At 46.3% G+C, this 15,862-nt stretch overlaps 2 protein-coding genes across 2 annotated transcripts; one reads left to right on the top strand and one right to left on the bottom strand.

The window, feature by feature from the left end:
• Positions 1-83: 83 nt before the first annotated feature.
• Positions 84-3,563, bottom strand: mettl23 (methyltransferase like 23). Its single transcript, XM_040031801.1, has 5 exons — positions 3,308-3,563; positions 2,463-2,567; positions 1,869-2,106; positions 1,239-1,323; positions 84-474 (listed from the first exon to the last, which is right to left on the bottom strand). The coding sequence occupies exons 1-5, from the start codon at positions 3,410-3,412 to the stop codon at positions 279-281; spliced, it is 729 nt and encodes a 242-aa protein (XP_039887735.1). The 5' UTR covers positions 3,413-3,563; the 3' UTR covers positions 84-278.
• Positions 3,564-3,718: 155 nt separating this feature from the next.
• Positions 3,719-14,127, top strand: jmjd6 (jumonji domain containing 6, arginine demethylase and lysine hydroxylase). The gene is made up of 6 exons (XM_040031799.1): positions 3,719-4,132; positions 4,936-5,324; positions 6,429-6,715; positions 9,919-10,054; positions 10,212-10,350; positions 11,639-14,127. Exons 1-6 carry the CDS (start codon positions 4,004-4,006, stop codon positions 11,768-11,770), a joined length of 1,212 nt encoding a protein of 403 aa, XP_039887733.1. The 5' UTR covers positions 3,719-4,003; the 3' UTR covers positions 11,771-14,127.
• The last annotated feature ends 1,735 nt before the right edge of the window (positions 14,128-15,862 follow it).

Below are 15,862 nucleotides of genomic sequence, written 5' to 3' on the forward strand. Positions count from 1 at the left end.
AAACTGCAAAACCAGCTGCTGCACTAAAATGAGTGAATTTAGAGTTAAACTCATGAATAAGACAAAGAAACCACACACAGGAATGGCTCGCTTACGAGGAAGTTTAATCATTGTGACCTCAGGTGTCAAGTTCGGTGAAACGCTGCCCTCTGCTGCACACAGCAGGAAGCACAGCCTCCAGCTTCAGCCTGTCAGGACTGGAAAAGCAGCCCTGACAGCAGGTCTGACCAGACACCATGAGTCACTGGTTAGCCTGGGTGCTGCTGGTGTGGTTGAGGTTATGGTGAAGCTCTGTGGACGGCCTTCTGTCCAGCATCCTCTGTCTTCAGGGTGATTTTCATCATCTGGATGCTGTGGTTGCCGGGCAGATTAGACCCGGCCAGCTCAGGTGCGTCGGCATCAAACTGGTCGAGCTGAACCTCGATGCAGCTCAGGTTCCACCTGTGCAGCAGCACCTCGATCGACCAGTCGGCGCTGAAACACATGAAGAAGAAGCTGTGAACTCTGTTTGCTCCGCTGCAGCTCTTTGTCATCAGTTGAAGAAGAGATCCGGTATCGAACCCTCAGGCTACGTGTCTGACTTTGTGACAGCTCCTTTGGCTCCTTCTTAACCAAAATAGGACTTTTTCAACACAAAACACTAAATAACTGCAACCGAGTGTTTATTTTCATGATTACGTACGATTGGTCCGGTGACTTTATGTTATTTTGCACATTTTAATGAAATATAATTATAATTTCAAAATGGAGTAAAAAGAATTAAAAAAAAGAGTAAATATGGTCATTTTTGTTGGTGTAATGAAGGATGTTCCTGGAGCGCACATTATCATGAATGAGATCACATTTTGGGTGTTAGCGTGTGCTTCGTCTCTCAGAGCTCCTTACGTGACAGAAGGAAAAACTTTTCCACATTAAATTTTAACAGTTTCAGTTTTCTTCTTTTTGTATTGAAAAAGATGAAAATGAAAAATGTGATTGTTTACATCAGTGATTCCTGAGCTGCTGCCCCCTGGTGGGCTGTGGAAGAACAAATTATTTAAAATAAATATCTAAATACATTAAAATGATTCAAATGGTAGTTTTGAATTAAAATTATTATAATCATTTTTAAAAGAACATTTTTTAATCTCATGCCACTTTCTGATCACTGAAATCACACAGACTGGGTCTGAGGCTCGTGTAGTGATCAGAGCGGTGAAGGTTTTCGTCCACAGACTGAAACAGAGGAGCAGTCGTACCTTCGTACTTGGTACGTCGTCCAGAACTCGGCTTTGGGGTTTTTTCTCAGCAGGAAAAAAACGGTCACAAGGACGTCTTCAAAATCTGTAACAGGCAACAACTCGTCATCCTCCATAAACAATGTTTGTACAATCGTTTTACATCCTGGTGCATCAACAGGAAATATATTTACATTTCCAAACGTCCTCAAAGAAAAACAGTCCAGTCAGATACGAGTGTGATTTTAGAGAAGCTGATACAGGAGCAGAGCACTTTATAAACAGTGGAGTAATATTAATAACTGCACTTTGTTCTTCCCTGATAACACAGACGGTCGACTCAGTCCAGGAGGTGACTGAGCTGTTTCACACCTGACTTACAAACACGCCCAGCTTCACTGAAATATCAACCAAACAATTTAAAACTACATAAAAATAATGAAGAAATACCAAACTATGATGTCTACGCTACGTCCAGATGAACAGAATCAACTTTTGGAGACCAGCTGACCTTTGACCTACATTCAAGTCAACTATAACATTGTCAAAATCAAAAACACGTTTTTAGAAAATTGCTATCAATCAGGTTTGAAAGCGTGACGGCGTCTGAATACTTTGTTTTGCTTTCTGACAGGAAAATGTGCTGCGAACCTTCGGGATTGTAGAAGACGTCTGAGCCCAGGATGACGTCCAGCTCGGGGAGCAGGACGAGGTCCGGGGAGATCTCACCCCAGCTGACACCCACCACCGGCACGTCGCCGAGGTCGTTGGCTTCGCAGCTGCGCCTGCAGTTCTCCAAACACGCCGGTCTGTCAGCGGCATCTGACAGGATCACCACGGCACCGCACCGCGCCGCAACCACGCCGGGCAGACTCACGCCTGCGCTGAGCTGAAACAGCGTTAACGCGACTCCTTTAGGCAGCTTTGCAGCTGGTTCGCTTTAAACCACGTGTTTCTCTGATGCTGACGAGAGTGGCTTACACACTACTAATAGTCTCAGGTTTATATTTGGCACCTAAAGTGATTTTACTCATATTAATTAAACCCCTTAAACTAAACTGTCTTCATTGAAATATTAATTTAAGGTTTGTCTTATCAAAATAACCTCAGACCCTCATTCGGTTCCACTGCTCTATGTTTGCACATCAAATGACTCCTCAGACGGATCGTTGACAGCTCTGCGATGCTTTGGATCAGTGTAACCTATCTCCACATGTGTGAGTCTGAATGTGTGCTCCTGCTCACCTCCAGCATCTTCTTCCCTCTCAGCTCCTCTCTGTGCATCCACAGATACTGAGCCAGCACCACCGCACACGGCCACACATACATGCCGAACTGCGGGTCGAGGACCTGAGGCACCAAAAGAATTTTGGTTTTGTGGAACAAAATTAATACATGCAGAAATCTCATGGGCTTTAGTCATCTGTTAACTGTTATCCTCTGACATCCTGTTGGCCAGTAATGATAATAAGTTGAGAAAATGAACTAATCAGTTGTTAAAGTGACAGAAAGCTGTGGTCCTAATTGATTCCACATCTAAGAAACTCAAGGCTTTTAGAGTTTCTGGCTTTTCAAATCACAAATGAGTCAATCCAACGTGTGCGCACAGAAACCTGACTTTATGGATTCATTTATTTACCTCCTGCCTTCCACTTACTGTGATATAACTGATGGAGGACACCAGGAAAATCAGCAATGATGGTCCAGTTTACAAAAATAAATATATTAGGCCGAATAAAACAGAGGACTCGAAGGTATCGTATTAAAACTATGTATCATTTATGTACCTATGGTTAATTTCAATGAAGCATGATTCAACAGCACGCCGGTTAAATGGTTATAAATTTTACTTAAACACAAACAAGCTTGTGTATTGCCTGTATGCTGTATTAAATCGAGGATTTTAAAATGTGAAAATAGTCTCGATTTGTACAAAACTTAAATTTGACCACTTTTAAGGAGCTAACACGTCGATTTCTAAACAGCACAACAACGAATTTAATTATAATGAAGCATTAGTTTCTCACTCTGAGTGTATTTTCTGTTGCTATACACTCGGTATAATGTTACATTTACAGGTTTGCACAGACCTCGGGTATGGAGACACAGAGGGACTCCCGTGCGTTTTTCCTCTCGTCTTCAAACGTGAACACCTTATAAGCTATGCTCGGCGTTTCGGTTCCACTGTCGGCCATCCTGTAAGCATACACACTTTTACCTGACCTTGTTACATCTACCTGCCATCAGTTCAGTTCTTTGTTTTTAGGTATAAAACCCATATTTTTATTATCCCTGAAAACCTCATGCCACAGCTAACGCCACATTGGAAACTAGTTCCGCGCAGACCAAAACAGAAAGGAGGGCGTTAAAACAGCCAATGAAAATCACGCGCGGGAAGGTTCACTCGACTGCCCAACCAATTGACACTTACCTTCCGGTAGCTTATGTAGCCAATAAACTACCAGAGGGGCGGTGGCTAATTGCGTAATCAGTTGCGAAAGCATTGTGTCACACAGCTAACAGCTAGCTGCTCCTGTTAGCTGTTTATCAAACTTTATCCGCCCGGCAGGTTTTAAGAGTTCTGTCTCATCCACTATCTCACATCGGAGGACGTGTTTATCACACACCCGGCGGGTGGCTGTGTCGTTTTATCAGAGAAACCCGGAGAAGGTGTGAGAACAGCGCAGTTAGCCGGGTGAGAGCGCAGGCTGTTGGATGTGTTTGTGCGGTATCACCGGGTTAGCTTGACAGCTAGCTGAGCAAAGATAAACACGCCGGGCGGAGGAATGAACCACAAGAGCAAGAAGAGGATCAAAGAGGCGAAACGCAGCGCCAGACCCGAACTGAAGGACTCGCTGGACTGGATAAAACACGGCTACCATGAGACCTTCGACCTGTCGCACCGTACTGTGAAGGTAACTGTTGGTGCTAAGCTAACAGTGGCTAACAGGGGAGTGCAGCTTGTCACGTACACAATGTGGGAGACGTCGCCGCTGCTCGCGCCGCCGGCACGTGAGATGTTTGATATGAGCTCCTGTTAATGTCCGTCTGCCTTCATCACACATATAACACCCGAGAGCCAACACGAATGTGGAGGAACAGGCGAAGTAAAAGTACTGATAGCCCGGGGATAGTATCAATAACACATACTTAAGGTGCTGGAAGTACAGCAGGTGTATCACAGAAGCAGACGGTTATATTCTCTTAATAAACTTTGTTAACATTTTATAAAAGTACTTGCGAAGAAAAATCGATCAAAGTTTCGACCAAACTTTATTCATAAAACACTTTTACAAACTGTAATTCAGACATTTAGTGGCCACTGCAACCGAAAACGATGAAACACAAAACGCAGTAAAAGACAATACACTGGTAATGACTTAAAATAACCGTGTTATAATAACGACCCCGTAATATAATGTAAAAAGGTTAATACATCAAAGATAAATAGTAAAATGTTCATGATACAAAATAGAATGAAGTATATTGGGCACAAATACTCTTTATTTGTTCATCCACAGGAAGTGTTTTCCCTCCATTAAATATTAAAATTTTAACGATGTGCAGGATTTAAACATGGGAAGGTTTCACAGTTTGATCTCATGAAAAGCAGGAAAACACCAAACTGAGCTGCAGCTGTGTGACGTTCGGGAGTGGCATTACAGCTGTTATAAAAGACATATAATGGTAATATGTAACGCACTGTGCTGTGTTTCAGGACGGTGTGGAGCGCGTGGACACCCTCCATCTGACCACAGAGGAGTTCATCGAGCGCTTCGAGCGCCCCTACAAGCCCGTCGTCCTCCTTAACTGTCAGGAGACCTGGCCCGCACGGGAAAAATGGACGCTGGAGCGCTTAAAACGCAAATACCGCAACCAGAAGTTCAAGTGTGGTGAGGATAATGACGGTTACTCAGTGAAGATGAAGATGAAGTACTACGTGGAGTACCTGGAGTCCACCCGTGACGACAGCCCGCTCTACATCTTTGACAGCAGCTACGGTGAACACGCCAAGCGGCGGAAGCTGCTGGAGGACTACGATGTTCCCGTCTTCTTCAGGGACGACCTCTTCCAGTTTGCAGGAGAGAAGCGCAGGCCGCCCTACAGGTGAGCGGTCTATCTGCTCCGTCTCTATCCAATCAGGAGCACTCGCTCTTCATTTGATCAGCTGATTGGTCAGATCTCTAACCCTGTTGGCTGTAATTTGACCTCTTGATGGATTATTTGATATTTTTGATTTGTTCGGTTTCATTTGGCTTTTGAGCCCTCAGATTTCACCAATATGTCGTCCCAGTACCCACATTAACCCTCTTGATTGCTGGAGGCAGATTAAACTCTAAAATAATCAGCGTCTTTAACTTCTATAATTGGCCGTGAAGCACCTGCAGCCGAAACCACAGCTGTTCTTTTATTACCTCCTAAAGCAGAGCGCAAACTGGGCCTCTCCAGCCTATTTCCTCTTTCACTTATATTTCATGTGAAGGCTTCTCGGCTCAGCATGACACCTTCAGTTCAGTTTGTTTGCTTTTACAAAGGTTAGAATTTTTTAATGAAATATTTTTCAGTTTGAATGAAGCAAAGCAGGAAGAGCTGATGTGTGAAAGATGAAAGAGGAGGGCTTTGTAGTGCATCCTGAGGAGGACGGCATCATCCACGGTCACTTTCTGAAGCCGGGATAACTTCAGCCCTTTCCCTGACTTCATGACGTTTTCCACTGAGGCAAAGTGATTAGAAAAAGACAGAGGGGGTAGCTTCCTGCATCCAGCACGAGTCCGAGGGGCTCAAACCTGCATTCTGTCTCAGGTCCAGCAGGAACGACTCCTGTGGTTATAGTCTGAGAAAATGTGTCTGACCTCTGCAATGACTTTCCTGATGAGTTTATGGTTTCAGGTCTTATTAAATAAAGCTTGAGTTGAGATTGGAAATTGGAACAGGAAGTGGGGGAAAGTTTAAGGCAGGGGTGAGGGAACTCCAGGCCTCAAGGGCCGGTTTTAGATGTGTCCTTGATCCAACACAGCTGATTCAATGACCTGGTAATGAACTAATCATTTGATTCCGGTGTGTTGAACCAGGCTGATATTTAAAACCTGCAGGACACCGGCCCCAGAGGCCTGGAGTTTAAGGAGTGCTGTAGCAGTCATGAGCTACTGCCAATCTTTAGTTTCTCTGAGCTTGTGACGTCTGATTTCATTCGCTTAATTTCCCCCACAGATGGTTTGTGATGGGCCCGGCCCGGTCCGGCACCGGCATCCACATTGACCCGCTGGGCACCAGCGCCTGGAACGCCCTGGTTCAGGGACACAAGCGATGGTGTCTGTTCCCCACCAACACGCCACGGGAGCTGATCAAAGTGACGAGAGAGGACGGCGGCAACCAGCAGGATGAGGCGGTCACCTGGTTCAGCGTGGTTTATCCCCGCACGCAGCAGCCCACCTGGCCCGCAGAGTTCAGACCGCTGGAGATCCTGCAGAGACCCGGGGAGACGGTGTTCGTGCCCGGTCAGTGAGGATGTGCTGTGATGGCTTCTGTCCGTAGGGATGCTCTTGATTCATTTTTAATTCAGTTTATCTGTCCGTCCATTCTCTTTGGCTTGTCCTTGTCAGGGTCACGGAGGGGGGCTGGAGCCTATCCCATCTAACATGGGGTGAAAGGCGGGTACATCCTGGACAGGTCGCCAGTCTGTCGCAGGGCAAATTCAGATTTTCAACAAAAACAAAACGCAGAAAATATACAGAAAGATCAGTCAATCCTACAAAGTGGTGTCGGTGTGTTTGCATGCTGCTGTTATGCTGTTTAAACCCTCTAACTCCCAACCTGTTAGCTGCCCCTCCCTGAGCCTGGTTCTGCTGGAGGTTTCTTCCTGTTAAAGGGAGTTTTTCCTTCCCACTGTCGCCAAAGTGCTGCTCATAGGGGGTCACATGACTGTTGGGTTTACTCTGAATTATTATAGATACAGTGGGATGCAAAAGTTTGGGCAACCTTGTTCATAGTCATTATTTTCCTGTATAAATTGTTGGTTGTTACAATAAAACATGTCAGTTAAATATATCATATAGGAGATGCACACAGTGATATTTGAGAAGTGAAATGAAGTTTATTGGATTTACAGAAAGTGTGCAAGAATTGTTTAAACAAAATCAGGCGGGTGCATAAATTTGGGCTCCACAAAAAAATAAATGAAGTCAATATTTAGCAGATCCGCCTTTTGCAGAAATTCCAGCCTCTAAATGCTTCCTGTCGGTTCCACTGAGAGTCTGGATTGTGGTTGAAGGTATTTTGGACGATTCCTCTTTACACAACCTCTCTCGTTCATTCAGGTTTGATGGCTTCCGAGCATGGACAGCTCTCTTTAACTCACAGCACAGGTTTCAATAATATTCAGGTCTGGGCTGAGATGAACGTTCCAGGACGTTGTACTTGTTCCTCTGCATGAATGTCTTAGTGGATTTTGAGCAGTGTCTCGGGTCGTTGTCTCGTTGAAAGATCCAGCCCCGGCGCAGCTTCAGCTTTGTCACTGATTCCTGGACATTGGTCTCCAGAATCTGCTGATACTGAGTGAAATCCATGTGTCCCTGCACTGGCCACACAGCCCCACAGCATGATGGAACCAGCACCATATTTTACTGGAGGCAGCAGGTGTGTTTCTTGGACTGCTGTGTCCTGTTTCCTCCATGCATAACGCCCCTTGTTATGCCCAAATAACTCAGTTTTAGTTTCATCAGTCCACAGCAGCTTATTCCAGAATGAAGCTGGTTTGTCCAAATGTGCTTCAGCGGCTCTGTTTGTGCTGTGGGCGGAGCAAAGGCTTCCTCTGCATCACTCTCACATGCAGCATCTCCTTGTGTAAAGTGCGCCGAATGTTAGAACGATGCACAGCGACTCCATCTGATGCAACATGATGTTGCAGGTCTGTGGGTCGACTCTGACTGTTCTCACCGTCGCTTCTGTCTATCTGAGATTTTTCCTGGTCTGCCACTTCGAGCCTTAACTTCAACTGAGCCTGTGGTCTTCCATTGTCTCGATATGTTCCTAACTGTGGAGACAGACGGCTTAAATCTCTGAGGCAGCTTTCTGTGTCCTTCCCACCATGATGCTGAACAGTCTTTGTCTTCAGGTCATTTGACAGTTGTTCTGAGACCCCCATGTTGCTAGTCTTCAGAGGAAATTAAAAGAGGGAAACTTACAATTGACCCCCTTAAATACTGTTTCTCATTATTGGATTCACCTGTGCATGTAGGTCAGGGGTCACTGAGCTTACCGAGCCAATTTGAGTTCCAATAATCAGTCCTAAAGGTTTGGAATCAATAAAATGACAACAGTGCCCAAATTTATGCACCTGCCTGATTTTGTTTAAACACTTATTGCACACTTTCTGTAAATCCAATAAACTTCATTTCACTTCTCAAATATCACTGTGTGTGTCTATGATATATTTAACTGACAGTTTTTATTGTACCAACGATTTATACAGGAATATAATGACTATGAACAAGGCTGCCCAAACTTTTGCATCCCGCTGTATACGATATAAAGCACCTTGAGGTGACTGTTCTTGTGATTTGATGCTTTATAAGTAAAACTGACTCGAACACGTTCAGAGCACCTGATTGGTTTTTGTTTAGCACTTCTGACGTCTCGTCAGGGTTTTGCTTCCTCCATTAAAAAGAATTCGCTTCCATACTGGCTTCATTATTCAATCCATCTTTTAATCTGTATGCATGTGAGTCATGTTTATTCTTATTACAGTTAAATGATCTGTATATGAGTATGTGGGGGTCTTTGTTTTAATTCAGTGTTTTTGTAATGTAGCACCAAATCATAAGAACAGTCAGGTGCTTTACAGGCACAGGTGAAGGACGACAGTAATTCAGAGAAACCCTCACTTTGGTGACCGTGGGAAAGAAAAACTTGTACATGGAACAGTCGCTCAAACAGACACAGCAGATCAAGGTGAATAAAATGTCGTTCATCCACAGCTGTTGTATTTTGCACAGGCACTGGTCGGGCAGCTAAGCTTCGTGTTTTGAGCACGGTCAGCCTTTCAGCTCCATCCAGGAACTCGCATGTGCTGATGACAGTGATGTCACTGACGGTCAGTGACTCTAGGCTGGTGTTAAGTGTTTACAGTGGATGAAAGCAGTGTTGAGTGGGAATGCTCGCTGACCCAGCCGTGACCCGACAGCGGCGCCGACCTTTCAGAACGCACTGACCTACATTCACGTAATGCCGACAGAGCTGATGGTGATGAGCACGGATTAAACCCTCAGCTGCTCCTTGGGCACCGCTCCAGGTTTTAGTCCTACCTAACAGACAGCACAGAGACAGGAGGGAGGCGCTGTCTGTTAGCGCCCACATCGCCCTGAAAGTTCACCACTGACCGTTGTGTCACCTCACCAAAGTGCCAAACACACTGAATTTAATGAGACGGAGACGAGCAGAAAGGTGGAAGCTCAGCTCGAGTGTAGTGTGTTTGCAGTGACTTCAGGCAAACTCGCCTGCTCTACCTGATGAGCCGAACCGACACCCAGTGCATTTAACGGCTACGTCGGTAATGTCATCGATTCTGGTTTGTAAGACAGTCGGACTTCTGTGGAAACAGGTCGATGTCCCAGTGGGGCAGCTGATATCGAGCAGAGCCACGTTCGGGTTGTTCAGATCTTTTTGCGTTTTGGTGTTGAACCATTTTTTCGTCTTTCTGTAGGCGGATGGTGGCACGTGGTCCTCAACCTGGACACGACAATCGCCGTCACTCAGAACTTTGCCAGCTCAGTTAACTTCCCCATCGTGTGGCACAAAACGGTTCGAGGACGTCCCAAACTCTCCAGGAAGTGGTACCGGTAAGGACGGGTCAGGAGGAGGACGACATCTTTAGATGTGAATTATCTCTTTGTGGTCCCAGTCTGAGTTTTAGGGTGGACTAGAATGTGAACTGTAGCTGGTGGAGTGAGGACTTCTCGCAGGCTGCGCTAACGGAGGCTGCTTTTGTTGTTTCAGGATCCTGAAGCAGGAGCGGCCCGACCTGGCGGCGCTGGCAGACAAAGTGGACCTGCAGGAGTCCACGGGCATCGCATCGGACAGCTCCAGTGACTCGTCATCGTCCTCGTCCTCCAGCTCGTCCGACTCAGACTCTGACGTATGTGCGCACACACACACACACACACACACACACACACACACACACACACACACACACACACTTCCTGTGATGGAAGCAGTGGAGGTGTATATGAAGGTGTACAGAGATGTCTGTGCAGAAGTCTTGGACCTCAGTTCTTTACACATTTTGTTAGGAAAATGTGCAGCGAGTTACTGAAACATGGAAATGCAGTAAACACAATACAGAGTGTGTAGTTCTGATGAGCTTTGAATATTTGACCGTCAGCTCGGTCTGAACTCTCATCTCTGTAAGGATCTTCGGGAATAGTTCTCCAGATTATTCCAAGCTCTTCTTCGGATGTTTCTGCCTTTTTGTCTATCAAACTGGTTCTGTCTGTTATGTGTAGACTCGGCTCTGGTTCATTCTCGAGTTCGGAGGCTTTACAAACAAACAATCGTCTGAAAATGCTCAGGTACAACGACTGGACTGAAAATGAGTGAAAAAGCGGCCAAAGACCTTCAGAGAGCAGGAGAAGAGTCTGAGGCTTTTGCACAGAATTATAGACAAACCTGTAGAGACTCCAGGCTGGGCTGCGTGTGGCCTCATCGTTTCTCACAGCTGCATCACCAGCTGGGCAGACGAGTGCTCCTTATCTTATAATCTCATAAATTATAAAAACAATTATGAAGCTACATTTCTGCTAACACGTGTTCTCCTGTTTATTGTATGTAATACTCACCACCACCAGCAGGGGGAGTGGTGGTCTTGGAAGCTGTTTAGAAGAAGATAATGATTACTGTATGTGGGGCTGTAAGAGACAAAGCGTCCAACAGTACTTTTGCTCCAGATGTTGTTCTGAAACACCTGTGAAACGATATCACTCCTCATCTTCCACGTTTATGTGAAGCGTTTAAGTTTTAGACCAAGGAGGAAAATCCAAATCACTGAGGGCGGTCGTCCTGCAGAGTGTTTTTAAATATTCGCAGCAGCAGACGTAGGTGAATGCCGAAATGAGATCCGGCACCTGGCTGCAGGATATAAAGTGTGAGCGCTCAGGTACAGTCCTGGCTTATATTGATCCCAGCTGTCACATCACACCTGAGCTGGCAGCAGGGTTCTTACTGATGCAGTGACGAGGTGCATCTGTGGGAGTGCACGCACGCCTTAAAGTTGTCCCTGACAAATACTCCATTTTTATAAAAGGTGAATGTCAGACTAACAGGAAACACACAAACTTCCTCTGGAAAACGTTAAAAACTCGTACTTGTAGTTTGTCGCCGCTGTGGAACCCGTCTGAGCATGTGCACTCTGTCTCCTCCCACAGGCGGGGTCGGGCTCTGAGGGCGACGCCATGTCTCACCGAAGGAAGAAGAGACGCACCTGTGGCACGGCGGCCAACGGAGACACGAGCAGCCAGGATGACTGCGTCAGCAAGGAGAGGAGCTCGTCACGGTGACCTCCGCCCGGCGGCGGTGACTCTACGGCTCCAGCTGCTTCTCGTCTCGCTGAAGGTGTGAAACCCTGAGGAGGAGGAGACCTGCCACCACTGTGCTTTTCTCTGTAGCTTCTGTAAGGATGAGGCTGTGAAGAGGCGTTTATGGAGCTGGACAGCTTTTGAGGGGCGTGTTTAACTGTAAACGAACTGCCGGCGGGCGTCACACTTTGAGCAGGATTTCACCGGCACTTCAGCTTTTCCACCATTTCTCCAACTTCAATGTCAGTTTTCTGCTTTTCAAACTCTGATAGCGTCTCCGGTTTCTCGCCGTCGACTCGCTGGTCGTCTACGTGAATCTGAGCTCTTTGGTGCGGTGTACATGGGAACGCCTCCTGAGCCGCTGTCTTAAAGGGACTGTAATTGTCCCCCTGACGTTTTCAAAGGTTCCAGTGGAATATTTTTATAACAGAACATTTGCAGTTTGAGTTTGTAGCAGAGAAAGTTTCTAAAAATCCTGATTGATCCGAACGCAGCGTGACACAAACCGATCTCGATGTCCTTTTATGAAACATGTAGTAATCAGCTGCCTCTCCAGTGAGCTCTTATCTCATGGACAGACTCCCACTCTCCACCTGCTGCAGGTGTGCACAGGTGACCCACCCCCCACCCAGCTTCCCCTCAGAGGAGCCTGAGGGAAGAACAGGCACCTGCGGTCCATGATGGAGAAGGTGGAGTGCAGCTGTGGGGCGAGATCGTCTCTGGAGAAGCAGCTGAAAGAAGTCGAAAACGACCACAACAGCAAGACAGGAAGTGACAGGCCTAGCTAGTTGGTAAGGACTCAGCTTTCAAAATAAGAGCGCATCACGGTTAGCTGGTGGTCCTTTGGTGTTGGCTTTCGTGCGCTGATGCGGTCGATGAGTTTCTGATGTGATGCCTTTTAAACCGTTTCCTGATTGAGGGACGTGAGCAGCGCTTTTAAACACGTCTTAGATAAACGTATTTTGTTCTGACAGTGTTGAACCTCGTCCGTTAGCGTGGGCTCAGATCACACCGTTAATGAATGTTTTAGATAAACGTCCACAGGCTGGGATGTTCCTCACACCCTCTCGTTTCTGCCTGCGTGCACGAGCTGAAACTGGGTCAGCGTTCTGTCTCAGCTGTTTCCTGTTATCTGGAGAGACGAGGGTGGCGGCGTCCACGTCTCAGGTCGGCGCTTCGTTTCTGTTTCGTTTGTTTGCAAACTGTCTTAAGAACCAGATGTGACCCGAGGCCCGGTCCTCTCCTCTCCACCTGACGCTGAAGTCATGCAGGTGTCAACTTAGCGCCTTAACGTGCCAGACGGAGACTTCCTGCCTGCTGTCTGACACTTCCTGTTCGAACCAAACAGACTAATGACATTAGAGCAGGACCTCTGCAGCTCTCAGCTGATGTTTCTACTTTGTGCCAAAATCAAGAGACGAACAGCCGAGAGGTCGTGGACGGCGGTGGCGTGTGGGAGGAGCCTGTTAGTTTGTTGTTGAGAATCAGCTGAGGCTTCATTTTAATTATTCATAAACTTTCTGACCACAGCAACTAAAATCGTATCGTAACAGTGAAAACGGGCTCGCGTGCGGCTGTTTAAAGGGACGTTTCGCCCCAGTGATGCAACGTGTCCTCCAGCCTGTCCTGAGTTTGTCGCCTCAGAGCAAAGTGTGAGTTTTTATTTATGTATATATTTTTTTAGAGGTTTGTCTTCTTCACCATGACAGCAGTGACACTCCAAGTACCAAAAATCCATTAAAAAAACCTTTAGAAATCTCGACCCGGTCACTGTTCGGTTTAATGAGTAATCTGTAATCATGCAGTCTGATATTTGTCTGCAAGTCTGGAGCTGCTGAGGTTTTTAAACGTTCAGGAGAAGCAAAGATGTCTGCCACCCCGGCACAGCAGGTGACTGCAGGCTGGAGGGAACTTTTATTCTGAGTCTTTGTCGGGTGACCTGTCACTACACTGGACACGAAATATAAACTTCACCAAACAGAAATGAAACTAAAGATGTTTTAATTCCTGATCAAATGTTTTTTCTAAACAATCAGAGAAACGTCTCATTAAAGCCCAGATCTGTTTAATCTCCTGTCATCAAACACAATAAACCAGAGTCAGATCGCCGGCTGCACCTGTGCGTTCGCTTCCTGCCGACCTGTCGCGTTAAAGTGCCTGACAGTGCTGTGACTGACTGTAGGGGGCGCTGTTTTACCTGTTCTCAAAGGCACGCTGCTGCTCCGTGACGCCGTCACACGGTGCCTTTAAGTGAAGGTCTGCGTTCTGTGTCGATGACGAGAAGCTCAGACGTGTGATTGATTTCATTGTTGCTCAATAAAAGTTTTCTATGATTGAAACATCGTCTCGTTTTTTCTGTTCCTGTAAAAACTGATTTCAACTGAAAAATCACTGAAATAAAGTTCATTTACTTTTCTAAGGAGCTCCTTAGACTACGATGACCTGCATGACTGAAAACCTTCACATTCATTTACTTTTCACGCTGCACTCGGCCTGCGCTCCACCCTCTGTGACCGGCTACAGAACAGTCTGTCAGGATCGCAACAGGACTTCAGCCAGCATTACCACAAACACTTCCACAGGGTTGCGTCCTCAGCCCCACCCTCTACACCCTGTGCATCATACTGAAGTTTGCAGATGACACTGCAGCGATCGGTCGCATCACTGGTGGGGACGAGGCGGCTTATAGGAGAGAGGTGGCCGGTCTGTCATGGTGTGAGGACAACCTCACCCTCAACACTGATAAAACAAAGGAGATGATAGTGGACATGAGGAAGAAGAGGAGGCCTCACCAGCCGCTGTTTATCCGGGAGAGTGAAGTGCAGAGGGTGAGCAGCTTTAGGTACCTGGGCGTTCATATCAGTGAGGACCTCACCTGGACACCGAACACCACACAGCTGGTCAAGAAGGCTCAGCAGCAGCTTTCCTGAGGAGGCTGAGGAAATTTGGGATGCCGGGCAACATCCTCCGCAGCTTCTACAGCTGCACTGTGCAGAGCACACTGACCAGCTGCAGCACTGCTGCTGTGGACCGCAAACGCCTGCAGAGAGCGATAACAACTGCGGAGAAGGTCATCAGGACCCCGCTGCCCTCTCTGCAGAGCATCAACCATCGCAGAGTCCAGAGGAGAGCTGCCTCCATCCTCAAAGACCCCACACACCCCCAACACGGACTGTTCACACTTCTCCTCTTGGGACAAAGGTTTAGGACAGGGGCGGAGCGTGGGGGTGGCTTACTGGGCTTAAGCCCGGGTTGTTTTGTCAGAAGCCCGGGGTCTTTTGGAGTGTAATTTTTTCATAGTTAGATGCCTGGCTGACAACTGTATAAAACAAAAAGTACACACAATATTCGAAGCACATAGTGCACACTGTGGGAATTTACGACTGTGCGTGAATCCCCCCTGATATTGGTATGATCCGAGCTCAGGCACTAAGCGACTGAGCGAGGGGGCGGGGCAGCTGCTGCCTGTGAGTGCGCTGTTGGAGAAACGGAGCCAGCCATACTAAGGAGAGCTAAAGTTTGACCAGGTACCAAAGCAAATCATTCGTACCGTACAAATAATGTAAATATGACGGTGCATCACGAAAGATTGATATCAAACTGATCACTTGACCAATATCACGTTACTCGCTCTTCAAGTGAATCAACAAATGGCGAAATGAAAAGCCGAACAAATGCTATTTTTTTAGAGAGTCTTAGCTTACGTGTGTTTATTTCATATTTTCAGTTCTTACCCTCCCCGACTAAATCGGTTTCAGTTATGTACTGAAACATAAGAATGGACATTAGAGGCTTCTTTCAAAGAAAAAACTCAGGTAAATGTTATTTTATATATTATGCTTTGTATGTTGTTCAGTATATTTCTATGCAAAACAAGAGGGATTTCAGTACACAGCAGGATATTCACATTTGTAACCAGATATTTACACTTTAGGGAGAAAACATAAAACATTTTTACTGTACAACATCAATTTAGAGTAAACTTTTGTTTTAGATAAATATTGAAATATATTTTGAATTAGTTAAATGTCAGAATAAAGAGAGACAGAGCTTCTATTTTTATCACTTTCATCA

This window comes from Simochromis diagramma, unplaced genomic scaffold, assembly GCF_900408965.1.
Source record: "Simochromis diagramma unplaced genomic scaffold, fSimDia1.1 OVJJ01000228.1, whole genome shotgun sequence".
NCBI lineage: Eukaryota > Metazoa > Chordata > Actinopteri > Cichliformes > Cichlidae > Simochromis > Simochromis diagramma.